This window comes from Doryrhamphus excisus, chromosome 1 (assembly GCF_030265055.1).
Source record: "Doryrhamphus excisus isolate RoL2022-K1 chromosome 1, RoL_Dexc_1.0, whole genome shotgun sequence".
In the NCBI taxonomy this organism is placed as follows: Eukaryota; Metazoa; Chordata; class Actinopteri; order Syngnathiformes; family Syngnathidae; genus Doryrhamphus; species Doryrhamphus excisus.
The window spans coordinates 31650260-31673602 of record NC_080466.1 but is presented as its reverse complement, the minus strand read 5'-3'; the positions used below and the strand labels follow the sequence as shown (position 1 = coordinate 31673602).

The 23343-nt window shown below is 50.0% G+C and overlaps 1 protein-coding gene across 20 annotated transcripts in view; it reads left to right on the top strand.

The window, feature by feature from the left end:
• afdna (afadin, adherens junction formation factor a) overlaps nt 1–22817 on the top strand; it is a 54983-nt gene extending 32166 nt beyond the window's left edge. For 8 of the 20 annotated variants that reach the window (XM_058064061.1, XM_058064117.1, XM_058064102.1 and 5 more), the window contains 26 exons: nt 63–130; nt 206–411; nt 932–952; nt 3195–3340; nt 3416–3510; nt 3595–3860; nt 4018–4161; nt 4250–4448; nt 4899–5005; nt 6142–6222; nt 12315–12380; nt 12447–12520; nt 13307–13425; nt 13970–14170; nt 14247–14338; nt 14459–14653; nt 14827–14974; nt 15039–15438; nt 15510–15766; nt 15862–16082; nt 16653–16832; nt 17876–17914; nt 18549–18683; nt 20061–20592; nt 21774–21858; nt 21921–22817. In XM_058064061.1, coding sequence (XP_057920044.1) covers nt 63–130; nt 206–411; nt 932–952; nt 3195–3340; nt 3416–3510; nt 3595–3860; nt 4018–4161; nt 4250–4448; nt 4899–5005; nt 6142–6222; nt 12315–12380; nt 12447–12520; nt 13307–13425; nt 13970–14170; nt 14247–14338; nt 14459–14653; nt 14827–14974; nt 15039–15438; nt 15510–15766; nt 15862–16082; nt 16653–16832; nt 17876–17914; nt 18549–18683; nt 20061–20592; nt 21774–21858; nt 21921–22077 — 4234 coding nt within the window. In that variant the 3' untranslated portion in view covers nt 22078–22817. The remainder of the gene's footprint in view (nt 1–62; nt 131–205; nt 412–931; nt 953–3194; nt 3341–3415; nt 3511–3594; nt 3861–4017; nt 4162–4249; nt 4449–4898; nt 5006–6141; nt 6223–12314; nt 12381–12446; nt 12521–13306; nt 13426–13969; nt 14171–14246; nt 14339–14458; nt 14654–14826; nt 14975–15038; nt 15439–15509; nt 15767–15861; nt 16083–16652; nt 16833–17875; nt 17915–18548; nt 18684–20060; nt 20593–21773; nt 21859–21920) is intronic. The other 12 variants (XM_058064095.1, XM_058064151.1, XM_058064168.1 and 9 more) reach the window with 12 other exon arrangements.
• The last annotated feature ends 526 nt before the right edge of the window (nt 22818–23343 follow it).

The window sequence follows — 23343 nt, the reverse complement described above, 5'->3', positions numbered from 1 at the left end:
GCAGTCCTCAACCACCTTCTGATCCCTCCCATCGATCTTCTCCTGGTTTCGTTTGCTTCCAGGTCCCAGGACATCTCGGCTGAGCGCTCGGAGTTGACTCTTCCGGCCAGCATCGAGTTCAGAGAAAACTGTGAGTGTCAATGACCCAGTGAACCAGTTAAACTACAATAAGAAAGATGTTAAGTGTGTGCGCGCATCCAAACAGCTGAAGACACCTTCCTGTCGGCCATCATCAACTACACCAACAGCTCCACGGTGCACTTCAAGCTGTCGCCCACGTACGTCCTGTACATGGCCTGCCGCTACGTCCTGTCGCCCGCCTACCGGCCCGACATGTCACCTTCGGAGAGGACGCACAAGGTCATTGCCATCGTCAACAAGATGGTGAGCATGATGGAGGGAGTCATCCAGGTGAGTGCCGCCCTGTCCACTTCGCCGTTTTGACAGTTTTAGCGATCGCACAGTTGTCTTATTTTGGCCACCTGCCGTCGCCTCATCCCGTCCCACAAACCACCTCACCTGTGGTCGTCTCCACGACACGCCTGTTGTCCGTCACGCCACGCTTCGCCTCCGTTGTCCCGGTCCTAATGTCTCTCCGTCTGTCCTGATGTCTCCCCGTGTTTGTCAGCACAGCGTAGCTGGCAAACATGGCTTCTCTCCGGCCTTTATTACCTGTATTCCAAGGTGTCATGATGCTCAAGTGACCCCCGGGATTGTAAAGGATTCCTCACGGGGGGAGCGTTCATTTACAATACAAACAAAGGATATACGTGTATTGATGACGGGCACAATTTTCATTGTGTAAACCATGGCCGTGTGTGTTTGTGTGTGTGTTCTACATGGCGTTATCCATACTGTAGCTGTTGACGTGTTCTCTCTCTGTCCTGTCGATGTGTCCTTCCTCCTCTCCTTCCTCCCTCCATCCATCCAGGAAAGTCCTGAAGGGGATCAGGTAGGATAGCACGTCACGATATGGCTGCTACAGACTCGTCCACGTCTCTCTCTCTTTCTCTCTCTCTCTCTCACACTTTTCCCCCACTGTCTCTCTCTCAATTTAGAATCTTAACGCTTTAATTTGAATGTTTGCGCCTGCAAAATGAGACCCCCTGTCGTTACCATGCAGTTTTGATGAGACATGTAAGCCTTAAAGTGCTCCTTCATGATGTTTCAGTGCATGATAGTCAGCACTGTGTGACATGTGTCACTCACATGGCTCTCTCTTTACACTTCCACCGTAACACCCTGAAACGGACAGATGTTTAGGGGCCATTCATCCATGTTGATTGGTTAATGAATAGATCGGGCTAGCAAGCATTTGTAGGCAGAGCCTAAATGGCCATTTGTTCCAAAAGGTCAGACAAAACCACAAATGTACAAAATCCTTTTTCCCTTAGGAAATCATGTAAATCCAATTAAACCTTTGCTGACACCCAAAGATATGAGGAAACGTATATATTTAGTACAGTTTAATTCTAGATGTTCATGCATATATATTCATCATATTGTTGATAGAGTTGCAGACTTCCTGTGCATCCAGACGAGATTGAATTCAGTAGTTTTTGTTCTGGCACTTATTATTTTGCAACATTGGATGAAAATCGAGGCAAAATTTTAGCTCACTTTGACTGAAAACCAAATCATACAAAAAACGGGTTCCACCGTGCTATAAAGTCACGGTGCCCAACCTCCAACTATCTCGACTGCTTCTTGTTCTTCCGCTTTCACTTTCCTTTCGTGCTTCTTTGACCAGCCCTTCATTGTTGCCGCCGCTGCTGCTTCATCTCCACCCTAACAGAAATGTCTGAAAGAAAGAAATGGCCGTGACAATGCATCCTTCCACAGCTGGAAAACTAAGCAAAGCAACAAGTGCAGCATCCATCCAGACTAATGCCATTCAACTTCCGGGACCTGCCTGCCACTAAACAGAACAACCCACAGCCTAAAACCAAAACCCACAGCAGCCGTGTCTGTCCCGTCGTTGCATCCATTCTGTGTGACATTGCGCTTCTCTTTGGACTTGACAGTGTGGACACGAGACGAGTCCATCTCTTTTCATCGTTTGCCATCCGTCCGTCTTGTTCATCTTGTCATTTAGCATCACCTTTCATTTTGGATGCACTCAGCTGCAGCTTTGTTCTGTTTGCTTTGATTCAACGTTTCCAAGGCAGGGATAGATGAGTGCCCTCTCTCTTTGCTGGGGAATTAACCAATCAGCTCTCTCGACACCCAGCTCAGTCCTCCACGTCCTTGTCATGACCACAAAACCTCCAAAGTGTGGCCCTGGGACCGTTTGCAGCTCAGGGCCCGTTTGCTTTTGGCCTGTGCATGGCACATTATGGAAATATAACAATGAAAGAAGTCCTTATGTAATGAGAAAAAGTAACTAAAAATAGTATATCTTAAAAGTAATATATTTATTTTGTTTTTTTTTTCCACAAAATAAAACTGAAATACATAAAAATATCACACGTACTTACAGTAAATCTCTTCATGGCGGGTTGGCAAGGGTTGAATGCACTAGATGGCTTTTATTTGTGGCGGTTACGTTAAAAAAAATACCAACGAAAAATATTGAATGTAAATAACAGCGACACCCATAAAAATACCCATTTTTGATTTTCTAAACAATATAATATGACTCACACTCATGTGTTACATGTTAAATTATTATTTATACATGAAGAAATAATAATTGGGCACAGCATACGTATATGGTATAGTACGGTACTGACACAACCTGCATCTTTTCGAAGCATCTTCCGGCTGTAAAATGTTGACTGACATACGAGATGGCGCCCTCTGCTTTAGTCATGGCTGACGAACGTAACGTTCATCATCCAAGACGTGAATGAAACGGTGATGTCATGTGGGGGTGGAGGAGAGAGACTGGTGTCTGGTGACCTGATGCATCTCTCATGGACTGGTCACTAACGTCTCAGCCGAGCTCTCCAAAATCCAAAATGAATGCCGTCCCTGGCTGACGGGGATGACCAGTCCTCATCCTGGGGTGGGTCGGGGGTGGGTGGGTGGAGTATGCCAGGCGTGAGTCTATCCCTCAAGTAACAACTGCTCCTTCTTGGCTGCCACTCAAACAGAAAGCCCCTCCCTCATGCCCTCTTAACTCCTCCCACTCTATTTGGACTCTCATCAAGGCCTCATTTGTGTGTGTGTGTCATGTGATGGTAACGTTACAGAAACAGAAGAACATCGCTGGTGCGCTGGCTTTCTGGATGGCCAACGCCTCTGAGCTGCTCAACTTTATCAAGCAGGACCGAGACTTGAGCCGCATCACGCTGGACGCTCAGGACGTGCTGGCCCATCTGGTCCAGATGGCCTTCAAGTCAGTCTGCACGCACGTTGGCGTTTGAGGTCATCGCCTCAACAGAATAACATGGAAACATGTGTGCGTGCGCAGGTACCTGGTCCACTGCCTCCAGGCCGACCTGAACAACTACATGACCGCCTTCCTGGACGACCCCGAGGAACACAATCCCCAGAGGCCCAAGATAGGTCGGCACAAGTCCCGTTCTGCTAATCCAACACAAGGAAAGCAACACGTAGCCGCTAACCAAGCTGATAACGTCCTTTTTGCAGAGGACGTCTTGCACACTTTGACGGGCGCCATGTCGCTGCTGCGGCGGTGTCGCGTCAACGCCGCCCTGACCATCCAGCTCTTCTCGCAGCTCTTCCACTTCATCAACATGTGGCTGTTCAACAAGTTGGTGACTGACACGGATTCGGGACTCTGCTGCCACTACTGGGGGGCCATCCTACGGCAGCAGCTCAGCCACATCGAGGCCTGGGCCGAGAAACAGGGCCTGGAGCTGGCCGCCGACTGCCACCTCAGTCGCATTGTTCAGGTAGGAGGAGGCGACACGGAGCACACCTTGCAAGCCCAGTTGAAGGAAATGTTCTTGCTGGTTTTCCACATTTGCCCACTGCTTTGATTATTCACCAAGATGACCCCTGTGGAGGAAGTAAGTGTTGCTTAGCATGTTTTCTGTGTGAATCCTACAGGCCACCACGCTGCTGACCATGGACAAGTACTCCATGCAAGACGTTCAGAACATCCACAGCACTTGCTTCAAACTCAACTCCCTGCAGCTTTACGCCCTCATGACCAACTACCACTGTGCTCCCGACGAGCCTTACATCCCACCCGTGGGTCCAACGCTCGTCTCAAAGCCGTCTCAGCGCTGCTTTCCTCTTTTCCCCTCATTTCCTCTGCTCGTTGTTTCTCCACACACAGGAGCTGATCGACCACGTGGTGGCGGTGGCCGAGAACACGGCAGACGAGCTGGCGAGGAGCGACGGCCGGGAGGTCCAGCTGGAGGAGGACCCCGACCTCCAGCTGCCTTTCCTCCTGCCCGAAGACGGCTACTCGTGCGACGTGGTACGCAACCTCCCCAACGGTTTGCAGGACTTCCTGGACCCGTTGCTGCAGAGAGGTACGTTCTTTCCTCCTGGACTCGTGACACTTTGCCACTTTGAGATTTTGGAAAGCATCACATGTAGATATGCTATGAACTTATATGCTTTTTAATGTATATAAGTTCACATCACTGTTTATATGTTATATATACGTTATATTTACTCAAATCCAAACTTTCTTCTGAAATAATATTTGTACATTATGTCAGGTAATATTTTGACTTTATTCCTATCATACTGTATTCCCTCCAACCTTATTTTCCAAAAGTTAATTTTGTTTTGTTTGCTTCTAATAATATCACGACTTGTGTGTTTTCTTTAATATTTTGTCTATGCTACTAAAATGACAATATTTTGTCTCATTAAATGTTTATTGTGTGAGATATTTATTAATATTATTATATATTATATTACAGTCGGCGACTTGATCAAAGTGTGTGTGTCTGTTTTGGTGTGTTGTCCAACAGGCTTCTGCCGACTAACGCCTCATCCTCGCTCCCCCGGCACGTGGACAGTCCACTTCGAGGGGGCCGACTGCGACAACCACTTCTCTGCTGCTGACAACTCTGACATGGTAGGTAGGACCTCTCGTGCACGTGCGTGTGGTCCCAGTGGAAAGCATAGCATTCATGCTGGAAGACAACAAACACACACATGTAACCAACGCCACAACATCACACTGTCGAGCACAAAATGATAGAGCGTTTAAACGTTAAATGTGCACGTATCTCCTCTGTAATTGGAGCTTTATGACACACTCGCACTTTGAAGGTGTGCTTCTGGCGGACATAAAGGTGCCTCTTGTCTCGACATGCTAATGATTATTTAGCATATGTCATATGGCCTGCACACTCTTGCTGAGGGACACCTTGGAGGTTTGGAGGTCTTTCCTCCGCAACAAACCAACACACCAAAGCATCATTTCTTAGTGCTTTTGATGTTTTTCCCCTTTGCACTCTAGAGAGCGAGCGGCCATGGTGGTTTTACACCGCAGGCTGCGTACTGCTCTTGCCTGAACGTAAAAGCTTTACGTAAGTCAGGCTGGAGAAAGCTTTGATGGGAAGTGTCACCGCAACGCTGCCCACTCACAACCCAACACCAGCACACACAATCCCAGTATTTTATGTCGAGTCATCGTGCATGTAGAGTATATCACATTCCTAAATAAAAGTCTATGTTGACCGTGTTACGCTGCTGAAGGCCCTTGTCATGTGGTCGCCGTTTGGCAGACAGCTTCCCGTCAGTGGCGCAGCCACACACGACGACACAACACACACACACCCGGTAACGCAATACGCATGCACGCAAATTCAATGCAGACGTTCTTTCATGTTGTGAAATATTTTTCACAAGTCTGACACAAGCCTGTTGGTGTTGGCCGCCACTTTTGAGAGAATATGTTCTTGTGATGTGGTGAAGCTTGGTAGCGCTCAGTCTGACTCCACACCCACTCACCCAGCCCCGCACGTGTGTGTGTGGGGGGGCAGCCCTGGTGTGGCTTTCATTCTTGACTCCTTTCCAGCGACCACCGGTTCCTCTGCGGTCTTCTCCTTCCCACCTCCTTCCCACTCTCCCACCCTGCCTCCCTCCGTCCTCTCGCTCCTGCCTCCTCCCTCCCGCCGCTCACTTTGCCTCCACCACGCAGCCGATAGCCAGAGGACTTTGTCGCCTGCTCCTTCACTCATTCTTTGCGTGCGTCTCTCCTTTCAGCCAATGAGGAAAGAGCCGGAGGTCGTGACGGTGACGCTGAAGAAGCACAATGGCATGGGTCTCAGCATCGTGGCCGCCAAGGTAAGCCACCCCCGAGCTTTCCTACAACCTTCTCTTATTAATAAAGAGCTGGCAAGAAATGTGACAGGAAGTCCGGAAATAAGCGGAATGTTTCAGTCTTGGCTGCTGAGATGCGCAGCGTGCGGGAATGTTGAGTGTGAGCGAAAGGACTGTTTTCACTGTTGAGTCTGACGGCAGCCCAGAGACTAAACAGTGAGCCCTAACAAAAGTGTTCTGGCTGGTTCTGTTTAGTTTGCTGCTGCAGTGCGCACATAGAAGGGCTTTGCTCAAGTGGATCGCTGTAGGTGTCTCAAACTTGCGCCCCCCCCCCCCCACTTGACATCCAAAGTTTATGTAAGTGCAGATGGGTGATATTTATATATATATATTTATATATTGTGCTGATCACAAGGGCTGTTTAACCAGCCAAGCATTAGCCAACATGTCACCCAGCAGGGTGTGTCACTAGACGCAACACTTACTACAATCACGTAGAAACACACATACAGCAGTAACCGCTACTATAAATGTGTAACTTGCTCAACAAACAGCAAGTAACAGCTCAATGCAAAACATAGTGCCGCAAAGCATGCTGGGAAGCTGCAAGCCCAACAACGTATATGTTTAGAGTTTTAGTTGTAGTTGTTGGAGTATTAGTTGTAGTAGTAGTAGTAGCCCTGTGGGTGTTAAGTTGCTGTGTGATGTTCATTTACCATCCTCGGCTGTTTTTCTTATCTGTTTCTGTGTATTTATCTAAAAATATAATTTAACAACAAAATTAAAGAAAAAAAACAGCAGCAAAAATGGAAAAATCTGCAGCAACACTGCAAAAATGTTAAGAGAAAAGTTGAAAATAGAGTAATAATAATATTTTTTAAAAATAATGTTATTTTAGTAGCTGAAATATCAAAAAAACTATTTTTAAAGTTGTCATACAGTATGCAAATGAAAAAGACAAAATAACAAAGTTGTAGTTTTTGGAAAATTGGGTTGCAGAAAATGTTAAAACACTAAATTCAAAATATAATGGGACTCAAATGTTAAATTAAGAGGAAAAAAAATACAATTTTGAGTTTAAACTTGTGGTAATTGAGGAAAACTGCATCCTTTCATTTTTCACTACGCGGCCCTTGCTTTGGACACCCCTGAGAGCGAGTCTGTTAAACTGAGCAATGACTTCCTGCCGTCTCCAACGTGTCGACAAGCCCAGTGTGACTTCCATTTCAGGAAGCGCTTGCCCAAATAAAAAGCAAGCAAAGCCTGCACAATATGTCATTGTTATTGTATCTTTATAACTTTTGCTACTTATGACCTGCCATAGCTCAGTCAGGCTCATGATGGCTTCTGGTGGCGTTGGTCGATTCCAGCGCTTCACTACCTTCCTGAGCCCCGGTGTACATCCCACATCCCACATTCCACACCAAATCATCAGCTTCACTCCCGTTTATCATCAGCACAAACAGCATAGATGAAAGCGGGGGAGGAGCAAGTATTCTTTTGATGCAAGTTGCTAATGTCTGAAATGTTCTTTGACCAAATATTTATGTGGTAATAGTCAGTGGTTTGATTTAGAATCCTATTAATTCAAACCATTTGGCTCCATTCACTGTAGCTCCTATTCTTCCTCATCCAAGCTTTCCTCGACTTCAAAACAGTTCAGATACTAAAGCTCTGACTGCACAAAGATTGTTTTGTTGACGTGACGCTCTTGCTGGATGGGCAACAGATGTGCACAGTGCTGCCATCTAGAGGTGCTGTTATCTTACTGCATGCGAATGAACCAAGATGACAGGAAGCCCTCCAGTCGTCCTCAAACCGATGGAGGCAGGAAGAGCGACCCCTGCTGGCCAGTATCACTTACACCTAGGTTTCCATCTGGGTGTGTTTGTCGGCTGGCAGGATTGTGAAGTGATGATGAAAGCGTACAAAGTGGTGGCCATTCATTCAGGCCCTGGCTTAGCTCTGTTCTGCTCCATGGAGGCCGCCGTGTGCTCTTTATCGTGCAAGACACCGATGGAGTCGTGGTGTGTAAATATAAAGCCGCTGCCTCCTCAAGGAGGCCACTTTCCTGTGTGGCCGCTGTCTCCTCTGCGTGGGAAGGAAGGAGGTAGTGAGGAAGTTTGTTTTTCATGCTGTGTGTGGAAAAGGAACGCCAGGTAGGGAAGAGTTTTATCCCACAGCTGCTTGGATTCTCAGTAAACTGGGCTGAGCGCTGTCCTCTTATATAACCGCGTGTGTGCGTGCGTGCGTGCGTGCGTGCGTGCGTGTGTGCGTGCGTGTGTGTGTGTAAGTAATGTGACTGTCGGGGCAGCAGTGCTCCACCTCAGTCTGACCAGCCGGCGTCCCAAGCAGACGTTTCCCCTCCGGATTGCCACCTGCATTCCCGCCTGTTTTTTATTTTTTTATTTTTACGCTGAGCGACTTGTGGAGGAATTTTGCCCTGCTTGGGAACTTTTAAAGCGGATCTTGCATCTCGTGGCCCGGAGGAGGGGGAGCTTTTCCACCGCTTGTAGCATTCCCACCTTCTGTTTTCACAGGTGTTGGACTTGTGGACTTGGACTAAACTAACTTATGGTGTTGGACCTGTTCCCACTCAAGCTCAGCTTTAATGCTGATTTAGTTTTTGACAGTGAGAGCTTAAGGACTTGTGGGTGCAAGCGGCAGGCTGGGATAAGTGTGCGTCCCAGCGGGGACGGCCCGGTGTGAACTGGTGTTGACAAGGTTGCAGGGGGCAGCATGTGGTTCTCTGTGGTGGGCAGGAGAGACCAGGTAGGTGTTATGACACAAGATGGCCTTCTCAGTGAGTAAACAGTCACGTCAGCCAGTAGCTGTGCTGCTTGAATGAAGCGCAGACGAGCATGTTGGTAGCTGGCAGCTTTCATGGCTCTCTGAGTGGTCTGTGTTTGCATTAAGGACTGCTCTGCTAATAGTTAAACCAATGTACACACACACACACACACACGCTCGCCATATGTGGACTATTCCTATCGATCCATTCATTTATTGGTAGTAGTTTTGGCTTGTAGTACGCATTTAACAGGTTGACTCCCGCCTTTATATTAACTTTATGAGCATTGTCATCATGGAAGGTATACAGTTAATATTTTAAAAGAAAAAAATGGCTTTTTCACTCTACCGATTCACTTATTCTTAACCTGCCCTTGCATGGATGCTGTCAAGGTGCAGCAGACTTTTGGGCTGTAACATTTAATGGATGCAACGACGTGCGCGTTCACTCACATCACAATTGCAACACAACGAATGTTAAGGGAGTTACATTGGTTACACAACGGAGGGCAGAGCAGAGCGTCGCCGTACACAAAAGCCCATTGGTGCATTTGAAGTGTTGCTTGTGTGTTTGTTTGCTGGCTGGAGGAATGGAACAATAGCCGCCCCCCTTCCCTCTGAGGTTGGCAACAATGAGGGGATGTGCTGTGCTCACCGAGGTCTCATTTCCTGCCATACAGGGCCCAAAATGTTGTGCAGTTTTGCTCTCTTTAAAAAAAATCAAAATAACTAAATAATAATAATAATCTGTCAGTTTTTTGTCAGCTTTGCTAGTCACTTTGTAGGTTTTTTCCACAGCAGCAATTGCATTTTTATCTCTGCCTGTCATGTTAACCTTGGGCGTGGCAACTTGCTCGTAGCCAAAGTCAGGAAAATAACGAAGAAGCCTTCAGGTCCCAACACGCTCCTGTTATCATGTGTTTTAACACCATTCAAATAGACAAAGATGTATTTAAATCATCAGCAGGAGGGTGTTCTGTGTGGTGACGCTGACAAAGGCTTCATCAATCGGGTGCAACCCACGCAGCAGGAATTACGTAGTTTGACTGGCGCCGGTCTGCTTCATGGCGACGTGTGCTTGGGACCATTGATGCCTCAGCCGGCTTGCACACTGTCAGCTGACAGCATACACCAACACGCCCTGCAGCTTACAGGTGCGCTTCATTTCTTGTGTGGGGCCACCTTAAGGAAATAGTTCAGCCTTCTCAAATGTGTATGTGCATGTTGTGTGCTGCCTCTCGTGTGCACCACACTGGCTGTGTTGAAACCTGCCGTGTGTGTTGTTACCTATTGTTATTATTATTATTGTGCATGTAATTGTGATGTAGGAGACATAAGAAGTAAGTTTAGAAAGTTTTTAGATGGGCAGGGACCTCACAGCCCCACCCGAGCGATACATGTCTTTCATGTTGTGGTGGTGTGTTTTTTTTTTTTTTTTTTTTAGATAGATAGATCGATAGATAGACTCCCTTTATTGTCATTGCACAAAAACACAGTAGTGAAATTGCCAACGAAATGTCGTTGCCTGGCTCCCATATAATAACAGACACAAAAGAAGATAAGTAATAATAAATAATAATAATAATAATGTGGAGAATAAATAGATAGAATAGACACCAAATGTGAACAACATAATGTAAAGTGCAGCGTGAACAGTAAATTGCCCAAATAATTTAAATAATTTAAATAAATAATAATAATGTGAGTAAAGGTAGAGGGGCTTATTTGGCATTCAGCAGTCTGATGGCCAGGGGGAAGTAGCTGTCTCTTTTACCCACTTATATTTACATCATTTGTAATTCTTTTATTATTTTTTACACATTTTTTGTCACTAAGTTGCCATCACCAATCCCTCCTGCTACATCTTTTTATTCTCTGGCAGAGCAGATGCCATCTACTGTACGGCGTATCAAACGAGTGTATGGGAAATAGTGTGCACACTGCAAAAAAGCCATTTAATAATCTTATTTCTCTTCTTCCTCAAGACTGCTGGCATATTTTGGGGGTTGGCGGAATTCCTCTGGTTTTAGTGTCTGACTCTTAAATGTCCAACATAACATAAAAAAGACATGAAACCACCACAGCGATTTATGTCCTCGGCTTAATGTCGCACGGAGGAAATTCATGCCAGCCTCCTTATTACGTGCATGCAACACACGCACGCACGCGCACACACACACACATACTTGGAGGCAGAGAGCGGGAACATCGGGGGGGTCAGCTAGTTAGCAGCTGATGAATGTCTGCTGGCATTGTTCATTCAGACAAGTCAGGCGAATATGTGTGACATTTAATATGCAGCAAGAAATAACTTTTAATGAATGCGAGCCACTCCACCCTTTTCAAATTCAGCAGGCAACATGAAAGTCATTGTTTGAACTCCTTTCCTCTTTTTCCACCTACTTGAAAGGGCCGGCGACAGGAAGTCATTCATGGCCTTAACAATACAACAAATGATGTCAACAATACTTGCGGATCGAGGAAACTAGTTTGATGCTGAACAAGGTGCAGCTTTTGCTTTGTAAATTTCTTCATTTGATAAACAAAAGGAATATTTGACAAAGAGGGTGAAGTGCAGTGTGGAAGTGTTTTTCAAGGCGCACACAATATTTTGTCCTGGATCTATATAAACATGGTACTACTACCAAAAGAAAGATTAGACTCTCATCTTTCATCAGATCAAGGAAGTTTGGGAATAAGTGTCATTTTAGTAGCATAGAGTTTAAATATTAGCTGAGTTTGGGGCGTTTTCAATTAGTTTTTGGAATGGACTGAAGAAGCACATGAAGGTAATCAGACTTTTGCTGACCTCCGTAACGCTGCGTGCGGCGTCGAGGGAATGCATCTGGCCTGCATACGACCTGCACGCTAGCCTGCCACACTGACCGCCATGTCGGCATCTTTGAGGAATGGCAGCAATGAGTATTTTGGGGGTAATTCCCTCTGCGTGTTGAATTGGGTCGTTTCGGCTGCTTTGCGTGTGCCAAGTCCTTTCATTCCAGAATGTTCTGCTTTTCTTATCGCACGCTGAGATAAACATGTCAAGACGTTGAAGATGGTGTGATGATATCACGGATCCGTTACACCAAAAACTGGATAGTTTTGTTTCCGTGGCGAAACAAAATTGAGAAAAGCCTTGATGTGCTTGGCTCTGACTCACAGCTGAACTTATCTCACGTAAGACACCCGCAGCTCAGGAAAGCGCCGTTTTGAATCCGCCACTGCTCTGTTTGCTACCAAACATCCGGGAGGTACTTGTGGAATTTAGCCTGGAGGGAATCAGAAGGTGGCGCTGTGTGACGTGGACTGTGTGTGTCGCCCTGCAGGGCGCCGGCCAGGAGAAACTGGGCATCTACATCAAGTCTGTGGTCAAAGGGGGCGCCGCCGATATGGTTGGTATCACGTTGGAGGTAGACCCACGAAGTAGACCACTCACTCACCCACTGTCTTCCTCACAGGACGGACGTCTGGCAGCGGGCGACCAGCTGTTGAGCGTGGATGGTCGCAGCCTGGTGGGGCTGTCGCAGGAGAGGTAAAAACTGAACGCCGGTCTCTCAGCATTCACGTCACGAGCGCTCGTCCACCCGTCTACTGGCGTGCGTCACGCCCAGGAGGGAAAAGTCTCCTTCAATTCACACTCGGCTGCTCTGCGGGCACAGGACCAGACAAAGGAAAATAAATGAAGCTGTGTGAGGAGAAGTCAAATGTCATGGTGACGTGACATCACCACCACAGCCTGCAAACCTCAGGCGTGGGAAAGTCTTTTTCAGTGTGGTTTTTCAATCGCTTCCAGACCTCACCATGTTGAGTGAATTTCCGCGAAGTAGAACTTCTTATTTAGAAACTGAATGTTTTCATAGCTGGAGCATAGAAAACCTGTCACAATCATCTAAATATGGTTTTTAGCATCATCAGATCCCTCCAGACATGAAACACCCCCATAGTCACTTAGACACGCCTACTACATCGCCCATATGAAAAGAGTAAATAAACCAGTTTGGACATACTGGTCTTGTGCGCGTTCCCCAGTGGAGCAGTCTGACTGACGTCTGGAGTTCAGAGCTGAGTTTCCTCTTGCCGTGGGATTGGGCTGCTCCAGTAGCTCATGTTTTTATTAGGGATTATCGTTCTCAATGTCAAGCCATTCAATCCTGTGATAAAAGCCTCCGGTTCTGCCAATCAAGTGTTATTACAGCAGTGCTCCTCAAACCGTGGGGCGGGCCACTGGCGCTTCCGACTATCGACTGTCAACGTTAGCACAGACCTGCCTATTGGACTCTGGAATAATCTTGCGTTTTGTGGTGGCTGTTCCCTCCAGGGCGGCCGAGCTGATGACCAGGACGGGATCGGTGGTGACTCTGGAGGTGGCCAAGCAGGGCGCCATTTACCACGGGCTGGCCACGCTCCTCAACCAGCCCAGCCCCATGATGCCTCGAGGTGAGCCTCCTGTTTGCGTTTATCTCATCAGCGCTTTATGTTCAACCGGGAAGCGCCCGGCATTCACGGTGTTGCTGTGTCGCTTTTATGGTTATGAAGTGATAACAATCATCCCGCTGCGGGTTTTCAAAAGCTGAAACTCCTCACAGTTGAGAGAACGTTGGGCTCCCGTTGAGCTGCACTGAATTGTGCTCCAGGTTTAAGTCGTAATGATGCAGAGAGAAGAGCCGGCAGACACTGAGGCTTTGTAGTCTCCTCTGGAACGCCGTGCACGTTCATGGCAGCCGCTTTACCGGGTCTTCTGGCTCCAGCTGGAATGTGACCCTCCGTCGTTGCCCAGGCTGGCCTGTGGTTTGACGTGCGAGACGCAGCTTGCCTCCACTTGTAGCCGTCAAAGGAAAGCAGCTGGCGGGGGAGCGACACGGGACCTTTGCTTTTGGAAAACATCCAGCCACAGCACTTTTTAGATGTTCAATAAACCGCAGAGGAAGTTAAAGCCTTGTCAGTGATGGAATCCTCTCGTCCTCTTTCTCTCAACGTCCAGCATCAGATCGAGGTCGCGAGAAGAACGGCAAGATGCGACCAAAGAGCGAAGGCTTTGAGTTGTACAACAGCTCTGTGCAGAACGGCTCTCCGGAGAGTCCGCAGCCCGGCTGGGACTCTTATCCAGAACCAAAGAAGATGAGCGGAGAAGAGCGGCTTCTCAAGAACCGGGCAGACCACCGCTCCAGTCCCAACGTGGCCAGTAAGTGTTTGTTTCCACGACATGCTTTGTTTTGACGCTTTCACAGTAGACACTCTCCCGATCTGTCTCTCCTCAGATCAGGGCCAGAGTCCTGCAGGCAAAGCCGTCTATCCCGGCGGTCCTGGCACCAAGATCACCTCCGTCTCCACCGGCAACCTGTGCGCTGACGTAAGTGCCTCTTGAAGTCGCAGCCAACGGCGTTCTCATGAGGAATTCCTGCCGTCCCCTCGCCAGCGCCCTTCAGCTCATGAGAAGTAGGAAAGCGAGTGAATATTTGTTTTCGTTCAGGAGGAGCCTTCACCTCCACGTCCAGAGGCTTACCCCATCCCCACTCAGACTTACGCCAGGGAGTACTTCACCATCCCGGCATCCAAGAGCCAGGACCGTGTGGTCGGTCCCGGGCCGGGCACCTCGCCGCACTGGCAGGGCATGGAGGACCGAGAACGGCTCCCCACGGTGGACAACATCCACAACAGCATGCAGGTGACTGATTGGCCTCACTATTGGCTCCTGTATCCATGTACTCTATGTATCTTCTGTGTATGTGTGTACAGTATGTAGTACCTTCTGTGTATGTACAGCGTGTAAGTGTTAATGTATGTGAAGATCTCCATCCATTTGCAGTATGCTTTCTTTCATGTTGAATCTTCTTCCAGCGGGTCAACCACTCCCAGGAGGACATGTACCCCCCACCTGTGCTCATGAGGCCAGATGAGCGCATGCAGCAACACTACCAGCAGGACTACCAGCACCGAGACCTGGACTACCAGCACCGAGACCTGGACTACCCAAGGGGACCGCCAGGTAAGAAAGTTGGGTCAAGCAGACCTCTCCACGGGGCCTCTGATCACATGTTGTGGGACCTCAGGTGTTGGACCAGACCACTGGGGGCCGCAGCAGCAGGTTTCCTCCTCTTTGGAGTCGTCCACATCCAGCCAGGAGCACCTTAACTTCTCGGCCTCCTCCACGTCTTCCGGCAAGAACCAGAAGACCGGGCCCGGTCGATGGAAGACGCCCAACGCCCCTCACGCCGTGCCACCACACTCGGTCCAGCCGCCATCCCGCTCCGACCTGCCGCCGCCCCCTCCGCCGCCACCAGCTCCTTACCCCGACGCGTACGAAGCCTACGACTCCCAGCCCGACCTGCCCCTGCCGCCGCCTCCCTCCGCCGTCTCCTCCGTGTCGGCCCAACAAGCCGCCGACCGCAAGAAGCGTGAGGAACAACAACGCTGGTATGAGAAGGAGAAAGCTCGTCTGGAGGAGGAAAGGTACTGGACATGTCTTGTTTGCTTTGGATGATGATGATGATGATGATGATGATGATGATGATTCCCACCAGGGAGAGGAAGAGGAGGGAGCAAGAGCGGAAGTTGGGTCAGATCCGAGCTAACCCCGTCATGCCTGTCCAGCCTCACAACAACGGCGGAACCATGCCTCCTCCTCATCATCATCACCATCAGCCCCCCCTGGCCTCCATGGGGCCCCCTCAGGCCTACCCCCCCTCGCAGCCCCAGCCTCCCCCCTCCAGACCAGAGAAGCTGGCCAGCCTTCCTCGCTCGGCGGTCCCTCCTGCTGCCAGCGCCTCCAACCCCCCAGGTAGCTCTTTCTTCATCCTTCTTCCTCTCGGCTCGTTTAGCACACGTTCAGGAACGCTAATCCAAGATGGCGCTCCCCTCCGCTTGCGTACGCAGCGCCCGCAGGCATGGACACGGTCATCAGAGAGCTGCTACCGCAGCAGCAGCCTCGCACCATTGAGAGGCGGGACCTCCAGTACATCACCATCAGCAAGGAGGAGCTGACCAGCGACAGCCTCTCCCCAGACCCCTGGAAGAGGGACGCCCGCGAGAAGGCCGAGAAGCAGCAGCAGCTTCACATCGTCGACCTCCTGGACAAGGAGATCCAGGAGCTCCAGGTCAGCTACCGAACACCACTTCCTTCCTGTCGTCTTCAGTTGGGGGTGCACAGCAAGTTGGGGTGCTGCAGCATCGCATGCCGCTACTGTCGGGGTGGAACTGGATCAGGACCGGAGCCGCAACGGATTCAGTGTGGGTCCGGGGTCCAAAATAACGGGAAAATTCATGACTATTCCAAATGTTACAAATGAATTAGTGTCATGACTGAATCGTGATTGAGTCAAGTCTGTTGAACGGCTCTTTTGCGAAAACGATGAGAAGTGTTTCCACATAAAAGATGTACTGTACGAAGGAGCCGTTATCGTATGCCACCAGAAATTGGCTTCCCTGCAAAAGAGCCGTTCAAAGTGCTCGACTCGCTCGCTGACGTCCCATCATGTGAAGTGTACCAAGTGTCTGAAGAAGTGTAATCCATCAAACATCTCCCAACACCACCAGCGACATGTAAACCTAAATCTATGCCAAACGTGGATTGTGATGACATCATTGTCGTCATGGCGATGATGTCGCATGTGATGTGAGACCGTAATGAGGTGAATGACACCGGAGTGTGGCGTCTGGTCTTCCAGGCCAAGCCGGAGCGCACGGCGGAGGAGAGCGACCGCCTGAGGAAGCTGATGCTGGAGTGGCAGTTCCAGAAGCGGCTGCAGGAGTCCAAGCAGAGCGACGAGGATGAGGAGGAGGAGGACGACGAGGATGTGGACACCATGATGATCATGCAGAGGCTCGAGGCCGAGAAGAGAGCCAGGGTGAGTGGGAAGGTGGGAGGGGCTTATGTGGGAATGTCGTATTATTAAAGGAGGAAATCTTTAACCAACTTGTTGTTGATCTGATGATGAGGAGGACACACAAGCCACGATGAATGTGCATCTGCAACATGCTTCTGTCATCGCTTTGCCTTGCTCAGCTGCTTCGATACGATTGGCTGGAGGCCCGAATGGGAGGGGCCCATGAGGCGTCTCAACTTTTTCTTCAAATGTACTTTTCACGTGCACAGCGGAACCCGCTTATGGCGACAACCCGTCTGTTGACCGTCCGCCGTCCCGCTTAAGTCGACGTTGACACACGCCGACCGCTTCAGTTGACATATTGTAGATATGCTAAGATATGCTAAGAAGCTTTATAGATTTCCAAAAAGATTCCAAAACATTTTCTTTTTTGCTGTTTTTGTATATGTTCATCTGGTAGTATTACAAGTTTATTCCAATAATATTATGACTTTTTCCCAACAGATATTAAAACCATATTTTTAATGTTTACCTCCGTTGCTAAAATGACATCAATTGAAATAATTTCTGATTGGAATACTTTTTACGTAGGAAACCGTGAAAACGTACGCCGTGTTGGATAAGAACACGTAGTAGGAGAGAAACAGGAGAACGTGTCATCATCACACGGCAGGTCATGTGCTCCTGTCAGTCAGCCGGTCGGCGGCGTGTGGACGCCAACGCCTTCTGCCGAGTTGATGATTTATTTCTGGGTTTCCTCAAAGGGTGCCGTCCCGATGATGGCCTTGTACTTAGACCAGGCACCGGGCCACCGCTTGAGGAAATATGCCGAGTCGGCACCAGCGCTCTCTGCTGTGGGCCCTGATGCACGGGGGGGGGGATCATGACAGGAAGTGACCTCTGAGTGCAGCCAATGTTTTCACTTTTCTGTTTGTCCCCCCCCCTCCCTCCCTTCTACTGCTCTTGCTGATTCACATCCACCTTTTCCTGCACTTGCCCCGCTGCCCCCCCCCTTCTTTTTCTGCCGCCCCTCTCACACGCTGTCCTCTCTTGTTCTTCTGCAGCAGCAGACTGCTGTCCCAGCTATCTCTGTTCTAGACTTGGTATGTTCTTCCGGTTAATGACCTCCCACCCCCTAACCCCCACCTCACTTACTCTTTTCCCGTCTGGGGCGTCCACCCGCCCGTGTTTCTGATTTGACTCCGCCCACCCATCAGGACGGCTGTCTCTCATTGTGGGCGGGGCCATGGTGTGGGCTGCGTGTGGTGGCGGAACGGGCCGCCGTTGTCTTTGTGCCGGACACGCCGTCCGTCCCCCCCTCCCTCCTTGTCCGCTCCAACGTGGGGACGTTCCTCAGCTGCTGCAGTCAGCTTCTGAGTGCATGCCGAGGCGGCGCTTGCATGGCTGCTTTGCACGGGCGCACAGGTCGTGTTCCATGCATGGCGGTCGCTCGTCATCATGATGGTCCGCCCCCCCATGGGTGTGTGTCTCTATGGTGCATGCGTGTGCGTGTGTGTGTTGTGCATGTGTATCTGCAGTGCACGCTGAGGACACATCCACCTGACATCGAACGCCGCGTCTTCGTGTGCCACGTGGCGTTTGTTTGTTCTGCCGTGTGTACACACGACCTACGACACCGTGACCGCCGCCCCGCTCACGTCTCTGCTCACGTCTCTCTCCACCACCCCGCCCCTCTTTTCTTTGTCCCGCCCATGCATGGTCGCTGCGTGCCTTCAGTTGCAGGACGAGGAGCGGCGGCGCAAGCAGCAGCTGGAGGAAATCCGCAAACGGGAGGCTGAGGAGCGAGTCAAGCAGGAGGAGGAGAGGAGGTGGAGGGAGGAGGAGCGAGCCAAGCGGGAGGCTGCGGAGAAGGTGAAAACTTTGCCTTATTATTTTTGGACGCCAATACTTTGTGTAGTAGAAGTATTTTATGATGAATATTTTGGTGGGCGTGTATTTGTATTCATTATGAATGGCATGATGTCATCCTTCCAGCCCCCCCGACCCCCCCTCGTATTGTTGCGCTCACCTCCAGCATGTTTGTTGTCAAGTCAATGTTTCAGTTTTTGGGGTTTCATGATTATCACCACCAGTCCACCCGCCCTCCCCACACACACACACACACACACACACACATATACCATACCCCCCACCACCCACCACCACCCCCATCATCCATGTTGACATTGCCACTAAAAGTCCCTCCCAGATTCTTCAGCTTGGACGTCTGAGCCCTTGCAGGTTTTTTTTTAAAATGATTTTTATATATGGACCACCCCTCCAACCCCCCCTTCCCCCCGGCCACGGCAGAGGCGAGTCCACGTGTGATCCAGAGGGAACAGAGACCATGAATGTGACGTGAGGGGCGGACATGCCACACCCGGAGCAGCTGGTCCATTTCCTGGCGCCACAAATCGAAATCTCTTCTCACGTGGGCCCGTCGTCAAAGAGCTTCACACACACGTGTACACATGCAAACACACATGTACACACACACACAGCAGGGGGGCAGTGGTGGACGTGAAGGCAGGAGTCTACTTTAGTCCCAAGTTATTGGTCCAGCAGCAGCGTTAGAGATGGGCAGTCTGTCGTATTCAGAGAACGTGGACTTCTGGGCAACAACCAGCAGGGGGCGCAGCTTGCTGGGCGAAGGAGCCGCCATCTTCCTTCCATCAGCAGAGATAACGTATTCTAGTTCAATGCTGACATTTATTAAGTCCATTCATAAATACATTTTATTTTTCTAAAATGAATAACTATAAATGAGATAATCATTGAAATCCAATCAGCCGATCACCCGGTGATGACTTGGATTGGATGTGGCGCTACGGTGTGGAGACTTCAGCTCCTCACCTCCGGCAGAGCTTGGCCTCCATCCTTGGGCCGTAGTCCGTGCCTCCGTCGGGGCCGCAAGGTGGTCGGGTGCCCGTTGTGGCAAGGCCCGAACCGCATGGTGAACACCAGAGGACAGGCTGAGGAGTCCCATGGAGCAGGGATGGCTTGTGGGACCCCTGAAGCAGGCCTGGGAACGCCGGGATGAGCGTAAGGAAAAGGGATGTAGGAAATCCAAACGAGGAATAAAAAAAAATAACGAATCCACTTGAACACGACGACGCCCATCTCTAGTGTGGACAAGGTAGGGCAGGCTGGCATAGGGAGGGGGACCGGGTGGGGGTGGGAGGTTCCCAGGTGATTAAGGTGAGCGGCAATGAGAGCGAGACGCACTAACGGCTTGTCCCCCCCCCCCAGAGGAGACAGGAGGAGGAGTACTACACTCGCCTGGAGGCCGAGCGGCGCCGGCAGCACGAGGAGGCGGAGAGAAAGCTGCTGACGCCGGACGAGCCGGCCGGTCTGTATCGGCCCCCGCTGCCGAGGGACTACCAGCCCCCCGCCCCCCACAACCCTACTAACACCCCCCCGCCACCCCCGCAGAGAAACACCTCCTACCTCAAAACGCAGGTGGCCTCCCCCGACACGCTCTACACCGCCACGTTCGTGGCCTACGCGGGCGACGAGGAAGACGAGGAGGAAGCAGGAAGCGGCGGCAGCCAGTCAGGTCAGGCCAAGCTGTCGGCGACCCGGAAGTCGTACGGTGACCTCCCGGCCGGTGCCGCGCCCTGTCGCAGCAAGCCTCAGCCGCCGCCCACTGCACGAAAACCCCGCCCTTTGTCGGACGGCATCTTCCTGTCTAGCTCCTTCCGGCCGCCCGCCAACAACTCCAACAGTACAGGGCCCCCCCTCCCCGCCAAACCCGGCAGCGGCCCCCCAGGAGGCTTGAAAGGTAGAAGCAGAGAGAGCGAGAGGGGGGAGGAGTCAGGCTCGCCCCGGCGCCCTCTGCGGCCCCCCCGCCCCCCCCAAACCTCTCCGTCGCTCGTGTGTCCTTCTAGATCGTAGAACCTTTTCTTCTTCTTTTTCGTCGTGTGTGCGTCCTCGTCGCCGCTCTTAGGCGCCAGAGCCCCGCCCCCTCCACCATCCAATCACAGGGTTTTATTTGTCTTGGTTCTGTAAATTGTTTCCTCCTCACCCCCTCCCCCCCACCCCAAAGATGAGACCCCTCATAGTCAATCAATCAATCAATCAATCACAGTACTGTTGGTGTTGTCACTCGCCGCTGCCTGCTTTGGGACCGCCTCTTCCTGTCTGCTTAGCGTGTTTGGTCCTTTCACCTCCACCTCATCGGTGGCCATGACACTTCTTTGTCACCCCCTGGTGCTCATTTGCCATCATAGCACCCCCCCCCCCAGTGCTAGACAGGACATTTGAATAGGCACGCGTGACGTAGAAATACGTCCTCCAGATAGAATAGTTCCACTCCTCTTTACCAAGAGAAGATCCTCCCGCTTCTTCAACACGCAGGCGGACTTTACTTTGTAGCTCTACAAGTCAGGTCAGACCCCCCCAACCACTAACCCCCCCGGCACTTCTTAACCTGCACCATAATTAGCCCTGCCCCCTTCCATCCACCCTTCCCGTTCCCGCCAAAGCGTGCATGTTGGCATCGTGCTGACCACCGCAGGCTGGATGCCTTTTGCTGCTTCTTCTTCTTCACCTTCACCAAACTGGAAGTGTGTGTGTGTGTCTCACGTCCAAAAATTGCGACTTGTTTGTCGATGAAATTCTTTGTAAGAATTGAAGTTCCTCACTGTGAGGCTCTTTGGAATGACGTGTGGTTGGCATCTTGGTTCTCCAAGAAGAAAGTGTGGATGCTTTCCCTCTTAACACTTTCAGGTGGTTCTGCCTAACGCTGCTCTAGAGGACTAGAAGACTTTCCTTCCTTCTGCTCGGGCTGCTGTGTGTTGGATCGGAAGGTCTTGGCAGGCCACGCCCACCAGAGAAGCTTCCGGCTGCTTCCTAGAAAAGAATCTTGAAGAAGCGAAGCATCAGCCGGCAGCTTCTCTGGGTTGGCGAGGCCTCACTTGCGCCCCCATTCTGACCTGTGTGTGTTTCCCCCCCCCCAAACAGGATTTAACTCGTACACTGGAAACTCGTCAGGAGTTGTAGGATCCGGAGAGTTCTACAAGGACCCGAGAGACAAATGGACCAAGAGGTGAGCCCGCCCGCCCACCCACCTGGGTGGAAGTGATGATGATGATGATGATGTGCCCTCAGTCAGGAGCAGGAGAACATCCCCAGCGGCGCCCCCCCCGAGAGTCTGACCTTCAAGGAGCGCCAGCGTCTCTTCTCCCAGGGGAAGGAGGTGTCCAACAAGGTCAAAGCGTCTCGCAAGCTGATGGAGCTGGAGAACGAGCTCAACACCAAGCAGTGAGCCAGCTCCGCCCCCGCGCCCCACCCACATTTTATTTCAATTACTGGACCTTGGCCCTGCCCCCTCCTGACCCCTCCCAGCTGACGCGTGGACCGGCGCTGTACAAAAGCTGTAATTGCACCACAAGTTGGAGATCTATTCTTCTTATCAAACGGTGCTGGGGGAGGGAAGGCTTATTTTAATTTGCTCATTTTAATGATCATTATTTTTTAATAGCTTACAGAGATTTTAAGTGGTTAGCTTTTATGCTCCTCTGCCCGGCAACAGACCAACTTTTATTTGATTTGATTTGATTTTAAGCAAACACTGTTACTTCATTCCAGCATGGCGGGCTTTTTTTTTTTTGTTTTCATGTTTTAGGACGAGTTTGATGTGAAAGTGCACAAGCTGACTGTAAATATTTGGCTGGTCTCACCGGGACGACTGTACGCCCAAACGACAACAACACTAATGTGACATTTAAATGTTTCCTCCAACCTCAGCTAACTTCTTTTTCAATAAATAGTCTTTTTTTTGCCGATTTGTGTGACGTTAATTTGACCGATCGGATGTTAGACTTTCACAATAATTAAAAAATACAACATATTTATTGTTTGTGTTGAAAGAAGTGTTTTCTAGTATGAAATGTTTGGCCAAACTGCTCTCATTTTTCCATTTGGAGGGGTTTCCACGGTAACGGCTGATGTAGGAAAAAGGCACTTTTGAAAGGTTTGAAATAAAAGTGATGCTTTTGAACATCATTTGCGTGCGGTGACTTGCCATGACTTCCACCCGGGACGCTCCTCTCACGTCAATTCCTCCCCAGCCTTTTTGTAAATCGTTATTAATAAATGCTGATTTCTCAACAGGTGGCCTTCCCGGTGTCATCCTTTCCCCGGCAGGGCCACTGCATTAGGTACACCCGTGCTGCACAGATGTTCCGCTCTTGGATGACGTACATCTTACTCGACTAAGTTAAGCGGGTATGCTTTTATTTTGTTAGCTAGTATTAGCCGGCTTGCACGTACTGTAGCTTTATTTTCCTCAGACAAACGCCGCATAGATTGGGTTTGCATTGACATAATGAACCTGGGTATTAACCAAGCTATATCATAGAGCTATATTATAGCTATATTATAAAGCCATATTCTAGCTCTCAATTTTGCTACAAAGACTCAAGATGTTGGTTTGCCGTCAGTGTTTTTTACCTGAAGACCGGAGCAGGCGTATTGTGCTGGAAGACACAGCCATCCAAGGAGACATGGTAGACATTGTAAGTGTTGTCAT